The following is a 16,856-nucleotide window of genomic DNA, read 5'->3' on the forward strand; positions in this document are numbered from 1 at the left end:
AGAGGAAGATAAAAAAATCTTTTCAGGTGTATCACCCAAAGGATCCTATGTAACACAGAGTGAGGCAAGGGTTTTTATCAGCTCTGCTAATGATTTACCTGATTTCTACACTCTTAACAAAAAGCAAAATTCCACAAGTCTGGGATTGAAAATTAATGACTTAGCCAAAAGGAAAGGAGACAGTAATTCTGATCATTCTTTTTTGTGCCTTGTGTTCTTGGTTATGATTACATATGGCTTAATTCTGAAGACAGGTAAAGATAAAGAGGACTTTCAGTGCTTGGTTTTTGGTTTTGGTTTTGCGGTTGTTTTTTTTTCCCGGGAAATAAGCTTGCTTTTTCTTTCAGCAGACTATTATTTCCTTCAAGTGACAACCTTGAAGCCTGGGTTTAGCAGATAAAGGAGATTTGTTACAAGACCTCCTTCCAATGTAGGGGTCACTTTCTGGATGGATCACATAAATATTCATAGATTCATATTTGCCCTCTATATCACAAGCGAATCTGATGGACCTGAATGCTGAAATAAGTGCATGAGGTTGCTGGACTGGCTGCAGACATGTTTGTCTTGGGAAGTGACATCTGGGTCTGTGCAGAGATATGAAATGTAGTCCATGGGCAGGACCGTCACCTGACTGACAGGAGGCCCTTTTGCCTTCAGGTTCAAGCTGCAGCTCACAGGAGGAGGCAGTCCAAGAAAAAACACCCAGAGCTGGAGCCATACCAGTGGCTGCTCCTTTGGCTTTGCTGTGCAGTCTTGGACAGGTTGGGCTGCAATCTTGGCTTTTCTGATCATCTCTTCTTCTGTTTCTTTCCTTCTCTATGAGCGAGAACCTTCTAGGTGCCTTGTGTCATGAGGCTAAGCCTAGCAAGTTGCCTTCATCATGTAAAGTTTTAAATAGCCTAGAATCCACCACTCCGGAGGCTGTTTTCACCCCCTGCTGTTGCAGTTCGTGGAGAAACATTAGCTGAATGGCTAATTGTCATGCAAGACTGGGGCTCTAAGCATGGCATTCTTATAAGGTAGATGTCAGCTCTGAGTCTGCTAGATTTGCTGGGCTGGGAAGATGAAGCCAGCAGTTCTTTGGGCATGCTGACAGATTTCTTGGTTTTATTTTTTGTTCATATTTGGGGGCTAAATGGACAGGGAGCCATAAAAAATAGGAGAGTATGCCTGCAGAAGTATATAATCAATTTATTTTTGTAGGGAAAGTGATAGATAACATGGCGGAGCAGAAGTTATAAAAGGAGGTTGCAGTCAGAGTTGCTGGCATTAATTTAACTAGAGAATGTACCCTTAAATGTCAGGAGACTGCAAGAAGCACAGAGTTATTTGAGAAGACAGCAACTTTGATGTTGATTTTATCAACAAAAAATACAGGAGATTAAAAGCAGCTTTCCAATTTTGCCTACTTTTTTTCTTATTGTTAACGTGACTAGGGCTTTAGTAAGTGTTGTGGGAAGGTTAATGAAACCACAGTGGTTACGGTGAAAGAGTATACATTATCTAGTTGACTTGTATAGGTGACTCATCACTGAAGCTAAACTCGGCAGCTGATAAACTGGGCAACTGATTTTTCTGTGAAGATACTACAGTTCCACATACACTGTCCTCTCATACTGGCAGATAAAACAAGACCGGACAATCTGGGTTATAAAAAGCACAGGGCCTGCAATTGTGTTTCTGCTGTATCAAAATGTAAGAGTGGCCATTCTTGATCAAACTAAGGGCTTGTCTGGCTTCAGCAGGGCACGTGCTGAGTGCACAGGGAAAAGCATGTAGAAATGTGGCAGTAGGATGATCCTACCCCTCATATATCATCACCGCTTCTGTCAGCGGAGTGGTTCAGAGCTTTTGGAGCCAGAAGTTGCATTAGGTTGTCTTTAATGCCCCTGATGGCCCTGTCATCTGTGAATTTATCTAATCTCTTTTTGAACCTATTTATGTTTCTGCTCCAGAACATCCTGTAGCAATGGGTTTTGCACTTTACTTTTGTGTTGTATGGAAAAGCACTTTATTTGCTCATTTTAAATCCACTGCTTGATTGCTTTATTGGATATTCTTTCTTTCATTGAAACAGCACAGATTTGCTTTGCCTTCCTGATCTTCTTTGTGCTGTTAATGATTTTATACATGTCATCTCTTCTCTCAGTCTGTTTACTGTCTCCATATATCAAAAGCATTCCAAGACTTTGATCATTCTTCTTGTCTGCTACATCATCTTTTCAGTTCTGTTAGATCAGTTTATGTCCTGTATCCACCTGTATCTTCCTTCTGCATCCATTACCTTAAAGGAGAAGAAACCAATTCAAGAGTTCAGTGATTGAAGTGTTGGGGGTTTGAATCCATGCCTTGCAGTTCCTCAGGGGGCAGATTTGGGCCATCTACCCATCTGGGTTGTGACAGTCCCCTGCTTTTTATTGGAGCTGGTGTGGAATATTTATCTGGGGTTCAGAGAGGTAGTAGGGTGAGCTGGTTGCTGCTGTCCAGTGGCACTTGCATGCTGCTCCACACCCCATCAGTCACTGGATAAAGTGTATTTGCTGTTCTCGGAGCAGTCACAAGCATTCTGGTTTCTCTCTCCGGGCAAATGTCTGTACAAACAGCCACATGCATCCTGTCATTTAAAAAACAATGGAACAAAGTACACGTATTAGTTGCCGAAGGTCAGTATCTTCATGCTAATGCACACAATTGTCTCCATGAATTGAGATATACTGCTACAGGTTTTGGTGGTTTGTTTTCTTTCCTTTGTATTACAAATCCAAAATAACCCAGCAGCTGTGTGTGTAGGTAGACAAATCTGTGTAAATAATGAAAGACTTTGGGGAATGACACCACTGATCTGGTAAAGCTTGAAGACATGTAGATCTGTGAGCAGCTGCTCACAAGCTCAGAAGAACTGGAGGGGTTATAAGCAGACAGTGAATGGCAAAATATATAGATAAATGACTACATAATACTCATTAGTCCTAATTTAATCTCTCTACCTTGAAATGAGTGAAAGGTGTTATTTTTTGTTATAGTACCGGCATTATTTATTGCTTGTCAGATGATAACACACAGAGATCCCATTGTGATGCTGTGTAAATGTGTAGTTCAAGGGCTACATTGGAGACTAAAAACTCCATTTTAAAGCAGCTTTTAAAAGTCACAATAATTAACTGATTAATAAATCTTAATAGAGTCCTAGAGCATCCATAAAGTCGTCAATTAGTTATTGCTGTACATAGCAACTTACGACTTCCACAGATGTGCTCATAAGCATTTATAGTATACCATATGCACATGTGAAATCTTCTGATAATAAGTATTAGCTATTAAACCTCAGTAATTAGATTGGCAGTGATAGGAAGGAGCTGCCTCTTTTCTTCATGGGAAATATTAAAGAACTTAAAGGCTCAGCATTGAGCCATGTAGGATTAGAAGACTCTGCTAGGTAGGTGGCTGAAATCAGCCTTTATGAAGACAAATGTTGAATGCCTTCTGAAATCAACCGAAGTAGCCTTCCAGTATTCTGGTCTCGTGTCATATTGTAGTCATATTGTTATTTATACTATTGAAATTTTGATACTTGGGAAACCTGATTTTGCATTTTCAGAGCTTCAGATATCAGCAAATTTTTACAGATTTTAATTTGCCAGAGTTAATGTTACTGTGATAGATGTGTGTGTTTGCTTGTGGCAGTAGCTTGACATTACATCAGGGAATAAAAGCCTTTGCATACTGTCCACATACCCTATAAAAAACCCTCTTCTGATAGGGAGCTTAGAGTCTGTTATCAAGAATAAGTACTAGTTATTTTCCATTGTTACTTTCCCTGAAATCACACATGTTACAAGATTGATTTGTGGAGTTTTTGCTCTGTTTTCCTGTGCTTATGTAGTAGCAATTTATACGCTTGCTTTGTCCCAAATTTGTTTTCATATTCAGAGATTAAAAGAGTTATCAATAACTATATTGATAATCTTAGAACTATTTTTATATGTTGAATCTTTTTAAGAGTCTGTGCTGCTTAATACTACAAGTATCATACAAATGTACAATGGTATTAAGAAAATATAATGAGATCTGTGCATAAATAATTTTTATTTATGTCCATGAAATTGTGCACAGACACTGATAGGACACAATACTCGTTAGATTTATGTGTAGCAAGACTGCTGTCTCAGTAATAAAATTACAAGCTTAAGATAAGCGATACTTCTTCAGTGTTTTCTTTATGTATTTATTTGTCTGGTTTCACTGTTATAAAGCTTATAAGTAACAGAGAAAGACTGACAGCATATAGCACATGCAGCTTAATATCCTCATTGTATTTCCACCTTTTAGTTGTCATGTTTAATTGCATTGTTTACTGCTGCCATTGGTATGGTTTGATTCCTTTTGCCACTTACATTCTTCCCATTTGCCTTTTGGTTTGGTTCATTATATTGCTACACAGTAACGTGGATAATGCTATTCCAAAGGTGAATTACCACAACAGCTAACAGCTCATGGTATCTCCAAGATCTTGTAGTGTGCCCATGCCTTATGACTGGTGGTAGTATTGTGCTGAGGCTTCATTATGTTTTCGTGAGAGTTGCTTTTTTTTTCCTGTTTCACTAATTGTTCTCTCTACTGAGATAGCAGATTGCACTTTCATCTAAAGTAGTTGACATATATTCACTGTAAGCAGTAAACAGTAGAGTAATGAAGTACTTGGTTCGTCTTTTTAATGTTTAACTGCAGTGTTTAAATATACTATGTGGTGATTGTAATTGCTCGCTGATAACAAGCCATCTATGTCCCTACTAATGTGAAAGGGAGAAAGAATCCTTAATATAACCCTCCAGTACAGGAGTTTGACTGTTAATAGATTCTTCTATATAATGAATATTGAGTAGTGTGTTACTGTGTTCAAAAGCATGGTGTTATTCAGGAATGTAATACGACTGGTCTCTGGGCCATGATCTCCTTAACCACCATTCTTCTGCTGGAAGGAGGGTTGTACAGTGTTTCAGAAGGTCTTTCATTTTGCAAGTTTGTAGTGGTTTAAAAAATTATTCTCTATGATTAAAATAGCCTAGATTTTTTTATGTGCTTGTTTCTAGGACTAGAAGAATATTTTTAATAGTGTAATTTCCAGAAGGAGGTGATAACCCCTCTGCACAGAGCAGCCCAAAGAAACTTACTCACAAGCCTATGCATCAAACCCACAGCTTCTGTTTGTACAGTGCCATTGCTTTCCAGATGTTATCTTGTCTTGCTGAAAAGGCTTTAATGACTACAGAATTTACTGTGCACACATGTAGTTGCTGCAAAGACTATTTTCCTTAATAGTTACGCGAATGCATGTACTTATTCATTTCCATTTGACTAGTTTCAGCTTCCAGTGAATTCTTAGATTATCTGGTAGCTTTTCTTTTAGGTCCAGGACTCACAATGAGGTGCTTCTCCATGTAGGTGTTTGTAGGCTGAGGCAAAATAATTTCTTTGCTGCTTCTTAGTTAAACCAAATAAACTGATCTTCTTAAACCTCTGATGAAATATGTTTTTCTAGCCCTCAGATCACTTGCATAACCTTTTTCTTAACTTCATCCCATTTTCAGTCATGTCCTGGAGTTAAAAAGTAAGAACTAGAAACAGGATTGTTGTGTCTTGCTGATGCTGTGATCAGTAATAACCACATCTTTCAGCTCCTACTTGATTGTGCTTCCATATATGAATGCTGGGGGTTCTTGACAGAAAACTGCATTGTTGCTCAGGAACTTCACGTTCATGAAGCTGACTTTTATAATACCAGTACACTCCAGGGCATAGCCTCCCATCTTTCTAGTGTGATATATATTTCTTGCACTGAACTGATTGATTCTGTATTCTGTTGCAATGGAACAAGTGTTGTTCTTATGAGCCCAGTTCACTTACTGTATAGCAGTCCCCCTTGCCCTCTCTCCCCAAAAATGCACTAAAACCCAAATCCCCAGCCTGATGTTTATTAGTGCCAAATGGGACTGCGGTATTAGCACATTACTGTAGATAATACACCACAGTGTCTTGGCTGCAGATTTCTAATTATTCTAAGTGAAGGATCTCTTACTCAACTACAAAGTCTTCTCTAACATCCTATATGCAGTTGCTGTTGTCTCTTTCTGAAGTTGTTTAGATTCCTCAGGAGGCTGCAGGTCACATTCACAAAACTGATTTTAGGATTTTTAACATTCTGCTGTTGTTGCGAGCATGTGTGTACACATATGTGCATCCAGTGGTCTAATCGATAGCCATATTGAGCGCATTAAAAATGTGTTGATATTGGACTTTCTAGAAAAATTTAAAGGTGAGAAGTAAGTTTGCATTAGCAAATAAGAAATAAATCATATCATCTTGGCAATTAAAATAGAATGAGTGTTGTCAAGGATGGTGTTAAAATCCACGCTAGCAGCAAGTAAGTGGTAGGTTGTGTCATTGCCAAATCTGTCTTCTAACCTCTGCGTGACCCAATTCTGCTGAATTCCAGTGGTCTGTGCAAGTATGCCGTCTCTAGGTATAAGAATAGTAGCAGCAGTTACACTACCTAGAACAAGAATGTACAAGGCTATCAGCTGTCTTGCCTAGGGGCATGAAATGATTGCCAGCTGGGGTTAAGAAAAAGCATTTCCTTCTTGTGAGGCATTACATAATTATCTGTGTATATTAAGTGTGCTGGGTTTTTTGCCTGAAATTTATTATGTAAGCCAGTACTATAAGAAGATGCCAGACTAAGAAAACAGCCTGGCATATGTATTATAGCAATTACTTTTTGTTCTGTTTTCAGTACTGTCTAAAATAAAGTGAGATTCAGTGTATGTTTCACCTTGCTAGCCTTGCAATGCATTGCTTTTAACACTGTCCTGTCGGCTTTGTGACACAAATTTGACTGCAGCTGAGGAATATTGTTAATCCACTCATCTCCTTGTGGGAAATCTAAAGTTGAGCCAAATGAAATGTTTTGTGCTCTGATGTTTTCTTTTGTTGCTGCACATACAAAGGAAGTAAAAATGCCGCTTGCTAAGGTCTCACTAGGGTGATACTGATTCTCTACATTTATGAGATGCCAATAAAACAGGAGTTATTCTTTTTCATCTTGCAGCTTACTCTTCACCAAAGTAAAACTGGAATGGATACATAAAGGACCTGAAGAGGCTCTGATGACATGCAGACGTATGTTGCAGATGTGGCAGATGGTATATAATGTTTCACAGCACAGGTAGGCTTTCTCCACTGTAGGAAGTTCAGATTTGTTATTGGGGATGCAGTTATCTTCTTTAATTGTCTAGATACTTAAGGTTTTTTTGAAAAAAGAGTAATAAACACTACTGTTTGAAACATAAGTAATATTTCTAGCTGTGATAAAGAAAACAAAGGCAAGATTTTAATAGCTATTTAAAAAAAAAAAAAAAAAGGAAAAAAAAACCAACAAAAACAAGACCTCAGTATTTTAATATTGAAGAAGCAGTTTGAACCAAGAGTTTCTGATCCAAATGTCTAAACATCTCTATCCATATTTAGATGTCTAGAATAGAGGGCAGATTTTTTTTTTCTTCAGGAGTGCTGAGCATTCATCAGCTATTGTTCACAGTCTGCAGTAGTTGGCACCAGGAATGTGTGGGGGTGACAGTCCCGAAGTGAGTAAGCCAAGGAAAGGCACATTGCCAAACTCTATCATATGCTGTGCTGGTTGCACAGCCTGGTACTAACTGGGCAAGGAAGGAAGGGGAGAATGTAGCATCTTTCTCCCTTCCCTTGTCCTAGTAAATCTGTGTTTAAACAATGCTGCCTTCCCTGTTGGTTTCCTTCCTTTTATCTGCTGCTCCACCAAAAGGTAAAGTTTAGAAAGTGTGAAAGATACTTACTAGGGTTTTCTTCCTTCCCACACCCTTTGGATATTGTCCTAGTCAAGGTATCACTGTACAACTGTCTTGGGAATGTTACACCAAGACTGTACTTTTCTTTCACCAATAATGTCCGTAGAGGTTGTGTTTGATGAGGACAGCATGCTTGATGGCAACAGTCATGACAGCAGGCTGAGGTAGCTTGTGTTGTTCCCCAATCTCTGTATGTGTTTACATAAGCCTTATAAACAGCAGAAATATATGTACAGAATGATGTATGTCTATATAAAATTGTCCTTGAGGGATTATTAGTAATTCTTGTTGGTTTAGCTAATGAGAAGCAAACCAAACACAAAAATCAAGATATTTGCATAGCAGCAGAGAAATGGTCTCTTACAGACTGGAATCATTGATTTCCTTAGGCCTTAGTCTCTTTAGCTAAGGATTCAATCACGTACCTCTCATGTGAATAATCTTCATACACGAGTAGTCCTTGTGAAGCTGATCAAATCCATGCTAAACAATTATTACTGAGGAAGATTTTCTCTTGCAAGGGGGGGGCTGCAAGCCTGGGACTGTAGAGAGTACGTTGGAAAACAGACAAATAAATAGTTCAGCCATTCAGACTGCATTTGGATCCCAGGCTATGCTTTGGCAGTTATACTTATAAACTCAAGATGTGATAGCTTTAGGGCTTTCGATAAGCTTTAGCCGTGGAAGCCTAAACAAAACAAATTGGTTTTGCTTTTAGGAACCCCATGGTGTATTTCGCCTCTGTTCCCAGCAGGGCTTTTTTTTTTTTTTTAAATTTCTCAAAAAATACATCATAAAGTATTTTCTATTGGGAGGTACTAATTGAAAGGTAACTAGAATGAACTTGTTACCTGTGGTTCTAGACTGGATTTAGTTACACAGGAAGGCCCTTATATTAAGCAAATTACAGCACTATCAGCTAACAAATATGTAAAGTATTCTGGGTAGGGCTTGCAAAGGAACTTAAGGGGAATTCTTATCAGTGAGACTTGGATTCAGACATTCTTTAGGGCCTCTTGGAAAAAAAAAAGCTTGCATTTACAGAAAGATGAGAGCTGTTGCACCTAGTACTCTTTACTAGTTTAATTAGTAGATAACTGCCTACACACTAAATGGTGCTTTAGTTACGTTTAGTTACATTTGTCTGGCCTAAGCTTCCTGGCTTTGCAGTTTCACTGTGACTGACAGACTGAAGAGTCTTTCAGGGCCCAATATTTTACCCCTAGGCAGCTATTCGTATTCCATGCTTAATTCTCCTTTTGTCTTCTCTCTGACAAACTTGTGCCTCTGCATCACAATCAGGTGTTCCCTTCAGTATTTTTGTCACCATTTTGTCCACTGTCTCAACTACCTTTCAAAAACATGGGCAGTAAAGTGGCAAAATGTCCTGCTGTCAGCCTTTCCAGTGCTGTATGCAGAAGGCAAATCATCTGGCTACTGTCCCTTCCGTGGTGCATGGAAAGGCTTTCTTGGCTGAAGGCCTTTTACTGCAGCTGTTAAGGAGTAGTTAATTTTCAGCCCTTCTCCAGGATAACAGATTAAGCTGTTGGGAGTGGCTATTTTGCACAATGCATTCCACTTGGTTCTCAGCCTGGGATTTTCCAATCTCCTCACTGGTCCTTGGAGTAGGAGTACAGCGTATAAACCAGTGCTTCAGCATGTGCCTAAACAATGATCCTGTGGTGATGGCTGCTGCATCGAAGCAGCACTCACCTCATGGCAGTAATATTTAGAAGTGCAGCTGCCTTGTTCCTGCATACACAATGCACCAGTAAGACAGAGTTGCCCCTGCAGTTCCACCAGCAGCTCCCAGTCAGGGCACTTACACTTGGGTCAATCCTGGCTAGACAAGGCTGAGGCACAGGACAGAGAATTTAATTTTTCCTTCTATCTGTCACCACATGATAGTCTCAAATGAGGTGTCAGTGTGGAAACAAGTATGGAAGACAGGGAGGCCCATTCAGGGATGTAGTTTGGTGCAGTCAAAAGCCCAAGAATTCAGGATTCATTAACAGGAATCATTATGTTTGATCCCAAAGCCCAAGTAAAAGGTTAATTAGGTATTGTAAATATGATTTCCGCTATGACACTAAGTGGCTTTCAGTGGTTTCCCAGATTGTTAACTGCAAAGGACAAGATTTGGTTTATCTTTTGCTATTGTTTTCTGTGGTAACAGACTAATCGTGTTTAACACCAAATAGCAGTCCCAAGCTAATTTTTCTGCTAGATTAATGCAAATTCAAGGGAATTCTGTGCAGTCCCTACCAAAGGACTGATCAGACTGAAAGACGGGGGCATCCACAGTAATCATGACTCTCTGACAGCTTATTTTCTGAAAGGGATATTGTCCAAAGGCTGAGCTGCAGGCTTGGAAGTGTGCCAGAAAAAGTAGCCAGGGCAGTCACTTCTCCTTCTGATATTTTGCCCCTTAATAGATGATGAGAGGAGGTATCATCACCACTGATCCTTGGGGGATGGCAGACTATATGGTCACAGGAAGGCACATGACTTTTTTTTTTTTTGGTCCGAGTTTCCCTTTGGAAGGCCTCTCCTATGAGGACAGAAGTCTTGTAGAAGAGTAGACCAGATATTCACCCTTTCATAAAGCAGTGCTGTGTGGTAGCTTTTATCTTCTTCCTCTTTTTGAACAGAACAAAGGTGGAAAAGGAGAAAATAAGCCCTTTGAAATGAAAAAATGAAGAAATTAGCACCCAGGTGGAAGCTGGTAATTGGTCTGTTTCAAAAAGATTAATATAGGAGACCTGTGAACAAATTACTCTGCAGACAAGTCCAAGGGATGGTGATTCTTACTGGAAGAGGGTTTCCTGGTGGGCCTCCTCTGATCTGGCTTCTAGCTGCCAGTATGTTCCTTGTGGTTTGCAGAGACTTCCAACAGCCAAATAAACTATGTACCAGCCCATGCCCTGGAGCCCTTGCTGGTCACTGTGTCTCTGAGCTTCCTGTCCATTGGCAGATGTGTGTGTGTGGGGGGGGTGTTAATACATTCAAGAAACTGATTTCATGCAGCTGGTACCTTGGTTTTACAGTTCTAGTGGCAGCTAGACTATTGCCTGCTTTGAGGAGATGTTCTTCACTGAGAGATGGCCAGGTAACACAGTTTTGTTTCTTTACAGTGGCTCTGAGAAATGCAGTAGTGTGACCGAAACACCAGTGATCAAAAGGCATAATGGACTGCATCTCACTCTCCCAGATGCTCATGATATCGATTCTGGTGAGGAAGCAAGATTTGTGCTTTCCTGTGCTAAACACATGCATTTGTGAGAGATGAATGTTTTATTTTGTTTGGCAAGGGTGGCGGGGCTGCGCATATTCATGTTGGCCTGGTGGTCAGGAGGTCCAGATCTGTCTCCATGGCCAGCTCTGCTGCAGAAGCCACTGTGGTTTGCCTGTACCTTGGCTTCCCCATGCATAAAACAGAGATGAGTTTCTGCTTTCTATTACAAAACTGTCTGAGTCAAGCATGAAAAGTATTCAATGGGAGTTCACTACACTTTTACAAAAACTGTCTAATTCAGTCCTTTTTTTCCTCCTTTCCCCCCTCCCCCCACCATTTAATCCTTTTTAGATGTCCTGATCAAGCCAGCTGCTATTGTTGGTTTAGGAAAGCTGAATGAAAGTGTCGATTCCTATTAAATGGTGATTTGCTTTGGGATTTCTGCATAAACCTTGTGATGTTTTATTATATGGTAAATACATATTCACAGTAACAGATATAGTCAGATGGAAATAACTGAGGCATCAAAGCTAATCTTGGCAGAAGGGGAAAGGAAGCTTTCAGAGATTGCTGCCGACTTGTGATTTTTATTATAGGTCTCGTGATATTTGGTGCTTCCTTTGAAACCCTGATTCTCAAAATCAGATGATTATGTGAGAAACTTGACTTTAAACTTGAAGGGTTTTTTAGGAAAGCAAATTTCTATCCTTGTGAATGTAGAAGAAACACTTGCAAAAAAAAAAAGTGAGCCTCAAACTCAGAAATTGAAAAAGAAGAATATAGAAGGTTGATTAAAAAAAACTCCACATAACCAAGTCACATGCTTTGGGGCTGGGGAATTAGGGTTTGTCTGTGTCTTAAATCGTGAACACCTGGAATTCATAAAATTGAAATCACATGCTCAGCATATATGGCTGAGATGGACAACAAGTTCATATGTGTTAAGTGCATGTCTTTTATTAAATAATGTGTGCTTAATTCCCATTTACACCCACTAATGGTTAAAAAGCATCGCAAGGTTAGGTTTTGAGCATTCAAACATCAAAATATTATTCAGCATGTCTGTTCTCTTGTTTGTGGTGTTAAACCCTTAGGGTCTATATTTATGACATTGTTATCTTACTGATTCTGTGCACACATATTTATGTAATTTTTTAAATTCCATTTCTCTTTTCTTACTCTTTGCTGAGATGACTCTTTGTATTTTATATAGACCCTTTTTCTCATTGTTTATATGGCAGTATTCTAGAGTCTTTGGCTAAATTGAAAGGAACAGACCAAATTCAACACAGATGGATGAAGAGGATACACTAAATAAGTGTCTGCTGTTTGGCATATTAAAAATAAACAGGAAAAGAGAGTGGATATATCATGAAAACTTCCTGGTAATACAAAACCATTTAGGATAGTTGTCACTTGAAGATAATTCTGAAGATTTGTGAAATATATCCTCTCATCTCTGATGCTGGGTGATAAAATGAACTCTCATTTTCAGTGAATATGTGAAAACAGTTTGAAAAACACTGTAGGTAGTTTGCAGAATCCATCAGCCGCTAGGGATTACTGTGAAAGTAATAAAACCCCAAAAATAATATTTACTACAGTACTTTTGTTATTCATCCGGTTCTCACTCTGCTGCTAAAGCACTGAGTGGTTTGTGGTGTCTAGACTGTGAGCCCAGGTTGAGCCTGGACTTATCCCTATGTCTTCAGCTCTAGCTTGGAGCTTAACGGTGTAAAAGGTGTTCTGGGTGTGGATCCCATGTGCTTTTGGAGATCCCTTGCCTTGCTTTGTAATTGTTTGTAGAAAGTGTGGCCAGGTTTGGGCAGCACCCACTTACAGCATGGTTTGAGATTTTGAGTCCAAAATGTCACCAGTAGAGCCTGTAATATTTTGATGTGCTGGTGTATCACCCTTCAAAGACCTGACTCCTGCTCACTCTTCTGCTGCAGACCTGCAGCATCTTCTTCAGGGTCACAGCAAAGCTCAGGCATGTTTGGGCTCTTATATAGTGCCCTCCTCAAAAAGCACTTGGGTTGGGGATCTGTTCCAGCCTTCTCTTAGCCCAGTTCTAGCAGCCAGCCTGCAATAGAGCAGTTGTAGTTCAGCAGAAAATGCTGCATGCCACGGTGCTGCCTGCCAGGAAGAGCAAATTAATGTACAGTACAAGCTTTAAAACAGCTTTTCATGCACCTTAAGTGATTTGCACTGAATGCAGTTTGGTTTTAGCCAAGAAATGTATTCCTCCTCTACTTTGAGAATCCATGTTTCCATGCTAACATGGTTGCCCCCCCAATGGACATAAGGATGGAGCTCCTACTGAAATTACACCACCCACCTTAGTGCAGGACTGGCACTGACTGGTTTCAAAAGGGGTCTGTGGCTCCCTGTTCTGCAGGCTTTGGATGCTGCTGTTCTCCATCTGCAGAAAAGAGGCAGCTGAGGCTGCTGTCCTGGTTGGAAGCCTCTTTGAAGACAGTAGGAGGTGAGATTGGAGGGTACAGCTCTAGCCCCTCTCACCCTTGTGCTTCCCCAGAGCTGTGACTGTGTCTGGCTGTTTTGAAAGAGGGAGGAGGTCTGATATTTTTGCATCATTCTGGAACAGGCACTGGTCTCCATCGTGAAATCCCCCGGGAGCATGCAGCAGTATTGCTGTAATGCACAGGCACTCTTTGATCTCTGGACTCATCACTGAAGGGGGCAGGGGGTTACTGTGGCCAGGCTTGACATTGGCCTCTCCCTCAATTAGACCACAATGAGATTATTTCTTGTGCCAGAACTTTAGCTTTGCTGCTAGAAAGATTAATTCCACTTTATTGTCTTCATCTTCTCTTAACTGAAGCAATGTTTCTAACTAAATTCACTGATATCAGTCAGCTGCCTTGCTGTTTCATTCTTTTTCTGATTTAGTCTTATCTTATAATGCTCTTGCCTGAAGTGATTTAGGCTAGGGAATTCTGTGTTTCTTATAAGCCTAGTAAATCTACTGAGTTACATTTCTATTTTGATAGCAGTTTTTTCATAGATGCAAAATATTAAACTTGGTCTTTTCGGTCTTATAACAGTGGAACAGTGCTTTTAAATTATTTGGATAGATTTTGTATGGCTTATATGCAGAGCTCATCACCACAAAATCAGTTTTGTTATTTTTATGAGTTATTTCCCAAATGTGTGAAGGGCTTTATTGTAAAATGTGAAGTTTATATTCTGTCTAGTGGAGCTGTTAAATAGAGAAAGAGACTGCACTAAAATAACAAATTGATGTGATGTCTTCTTATGCCAACATTTGCATATATTTTGAGGCATGACATTACAATTCTGTGAGACAGGTTCTGTGGGGAGGTTTTTTTAGCCTGTAAAGATCTACATTTCTTTAGGAAGAATGAGACATTCAGATGCTTTTTTTTTTAATGTTGCTTGAAGTTTTTCCATCTCCCCCAGCTACCCTGAGGTCAGAGTCATGCCAGTGCAATACATGCTGACCTCCTCTCTCAGGAGAAGGTGTGTGTTAGGGGGATATTCTTTTGTGGGTCCAGTTGCCATCAGCCCACCTTCAGGATCACCATATTGCTTGCCTGAGATTCAGAGCTGTGGCTGAGCCCCTTTCAGTCCAGAAGGGCCAGGCTGGCTAAACCCTTCTCTTAAAGAGTTTATTTGGTCAGACAGAGGACCAAATTATGAGCAGCCCAGTAGTGATGGGCAAGAACAGCAGTGGCAAAAGTGGATGTATGGGCTGTGATGGACAGAGCCTTTTCACCTGGTGTTTATGTGTCTAGAACAAGGACCGTATCTGTGTCTGAGGCCTGGTAGGGATGGGAAGGGAAGAGATGGGATGGTCTCTGCCTAGTGTGCTTTGCTTTCTCATGTAGGCTGGAAGAGAAGGAAAAGAAAGTAAAGATTAAAAGACTTGAATGCCAAAGGCTGTTAAATGCAAAGAGCTTCTGCTGTAAATCTCTGAGTAACTTGTGTTCTTATTTTTATGGTTGTGCAGATGCCCACTGCACGGGGCAAGATCAGTCTCAATGTCAAATTTCCCTCTTAGCAACTACTGGGCTAATGAAAAGGAGAAAAGGAGCAAAGGAGCAGCTAACTTGTGTTCCTTTGTGTGCAATTAGCTCACTGTGATATTCCTGTAAAGCCTGCTTTGTGAGGGAAGGATGCTTTAGTCAATCCTAAGTGGATCTACTTAGGCAGTGTGTGAACCTCTTCAAAATGCATAAAGGTGCCTTACAGTGACAGTTTTCTCGGATTGACTTGCAAGGAAAAGAGGATTTCCCTGAGCTCTGGGAGGATGTGAATAAAACACCAGCCTATATGCCCACCCCATGCAAAGAGCCCAGCATCATATATGGGTGCTTGCAAGAAACACAGCTCTAGAAAGCCTCCTGGAAGAGGGCAGTCTTGGCAGAAAAATATGATTCTGAAAGTTGCTTTCAAAGCATGCTAATATTATCAGGAGTGCTAATATAAGAATCTGGTTAGGCTGACAGCACAATCCCCAAAGCACATGTAATTTTTTCCATATTTGCCAATCTAGAAGGCAAGAGGTCTGCCCTAATTTCAAAGTCCTCCTAATAACATCACTAGTTTGTTCATGTGTCCATTTTCTTGTCTTTGCACTTCAGAGAAACTGTCTGTGTTTTTGGATGGCTGGGAGTAAATGGTAGTTTTCCCTGTGTCAAACAGCTGTAGTCTGACTCGAATTTTTGGGAGTTTCGGTGGAATTTCTCCCAGGTGGGGGTTGGGATGAGGGAGAAGACTAAGCGGGCAGGGCAGGGGGAGGAATCTTGTGCAGTGGAACAGGCTGAAGACGGATCTGTTAAATAAACTGTTAAATATAATGAATTCTTCCTGCAAAGCTGAATGGCTTTTACCCTACTGCTGAAGTCAGCCGTAATTGCTACATTACTGCACTGTCATCTCTTGGAACATTAGATCAGGAGGAGCATTAGTAAAGGAATGTCTTTGAAAATATGTAGGAATTTTAGAAATGCAGCTAGGAAGAGCACATTTGCATTTTCCAAGGGAGCTGTGGGAGAGTCCTGCCCTTGCTTGCGGGACTGTTTTGACGTTCTCCTGTTTAAAATGAATGACATTAGTTAGCAGTGAGATAATGGGACAAGTATTTCCCGGAGCAATTTTGGGCTTGTGGTCTCTCCCAAGCCATGACAGTCTTGCTGCGGGTTTGGTAGAAGCTTCAGCCATGTCCTGCATCGCAATGCAAAGGTGTCTTGGCACAGGAGCATGGGGCAAAAAAGTGCCTCCCCTCATGCCTGGCAGGAGGCTGGGTCCCTGCTCATCATCCAGAGTGGTGATGGCCAGGAGACCATGGCTGGGGGTCCACACTGCTGTGCCTGCCAGCACCCTGGCCCGGGGTGATGTGTCAGCCTGCTGGTCAGGAGATGTGGTTTGGCAACCCCCTCTTCAGCACACTTCAGTGGGAAAAGCTGCTGTCTCTCTCAGAGAGAGCATTTAATGCATAGACCCTGTGATAGGGTTTTTTCCCTTCTCTCCCTTTCCTTGCCCAGAGCCATCTCAGCTTCCCCGAGTACCTGTTTCTGGGCTTTGCTGCTCCCTCAGGGTGGCTGCGGGAGTGAAAGCGGGATTTGAACTCCGTGATCTTGTGGTCTGTGAGGTCAATGTGTAAGGATTGATTCAAGAGTAATGCTAATCAGCACTAGTGTTTCAGGCACAGCAGCTCTCCAGAGAAGAGCTTATCAACCATAAGTCACATTAAA

General features: G+C 40.7%; 1 protein-coding gene across 6 annotated transcripts in view; it reads left to right on the top strand.

The window, feature by feature from the left end:
* Window positions 1–16,856, top strand: part of TTC7A (tetratricopeptide repeat domain 7A) — a 172,654-nt gene that overhangs the window by 105,207 nt on the left and 50,591 nt on the right. For all 6 annotated transcript variants that reach the window (XM_032684594.1, XM_032684595.1, XM_032684599.1 and 3 more), the window contains 2 exons: window positions 7,109–7,225; window positions 11,018–11,115. In XM_032684594.1, coding sequence (XP_032540485.1) covers window positions 7,109–7,225; window positions 11,018–11,115 — 215 coding nt within the window. The remainder of the gene's footprint in view (window positions 1–7,108; window positions 7,226–11,017; window positions 11,116–16,856) is intronic.

Source organism: Chiroxiphia lanceolata, chromosome 3 (genome assembly GCF_009829145.1).
Source record: "Chiroxiphia lanceolata isolate bChiLan1 chromosome 3, bChiLan1.pri, whole genome shotgun sequence".
Taxonomy (NCBI): Eukaryota; Metazoa; Chordata; class Aves; order Passeriformes; family Pipridae; genus Chiroxiphia; species Chiroxiphia lanceolata.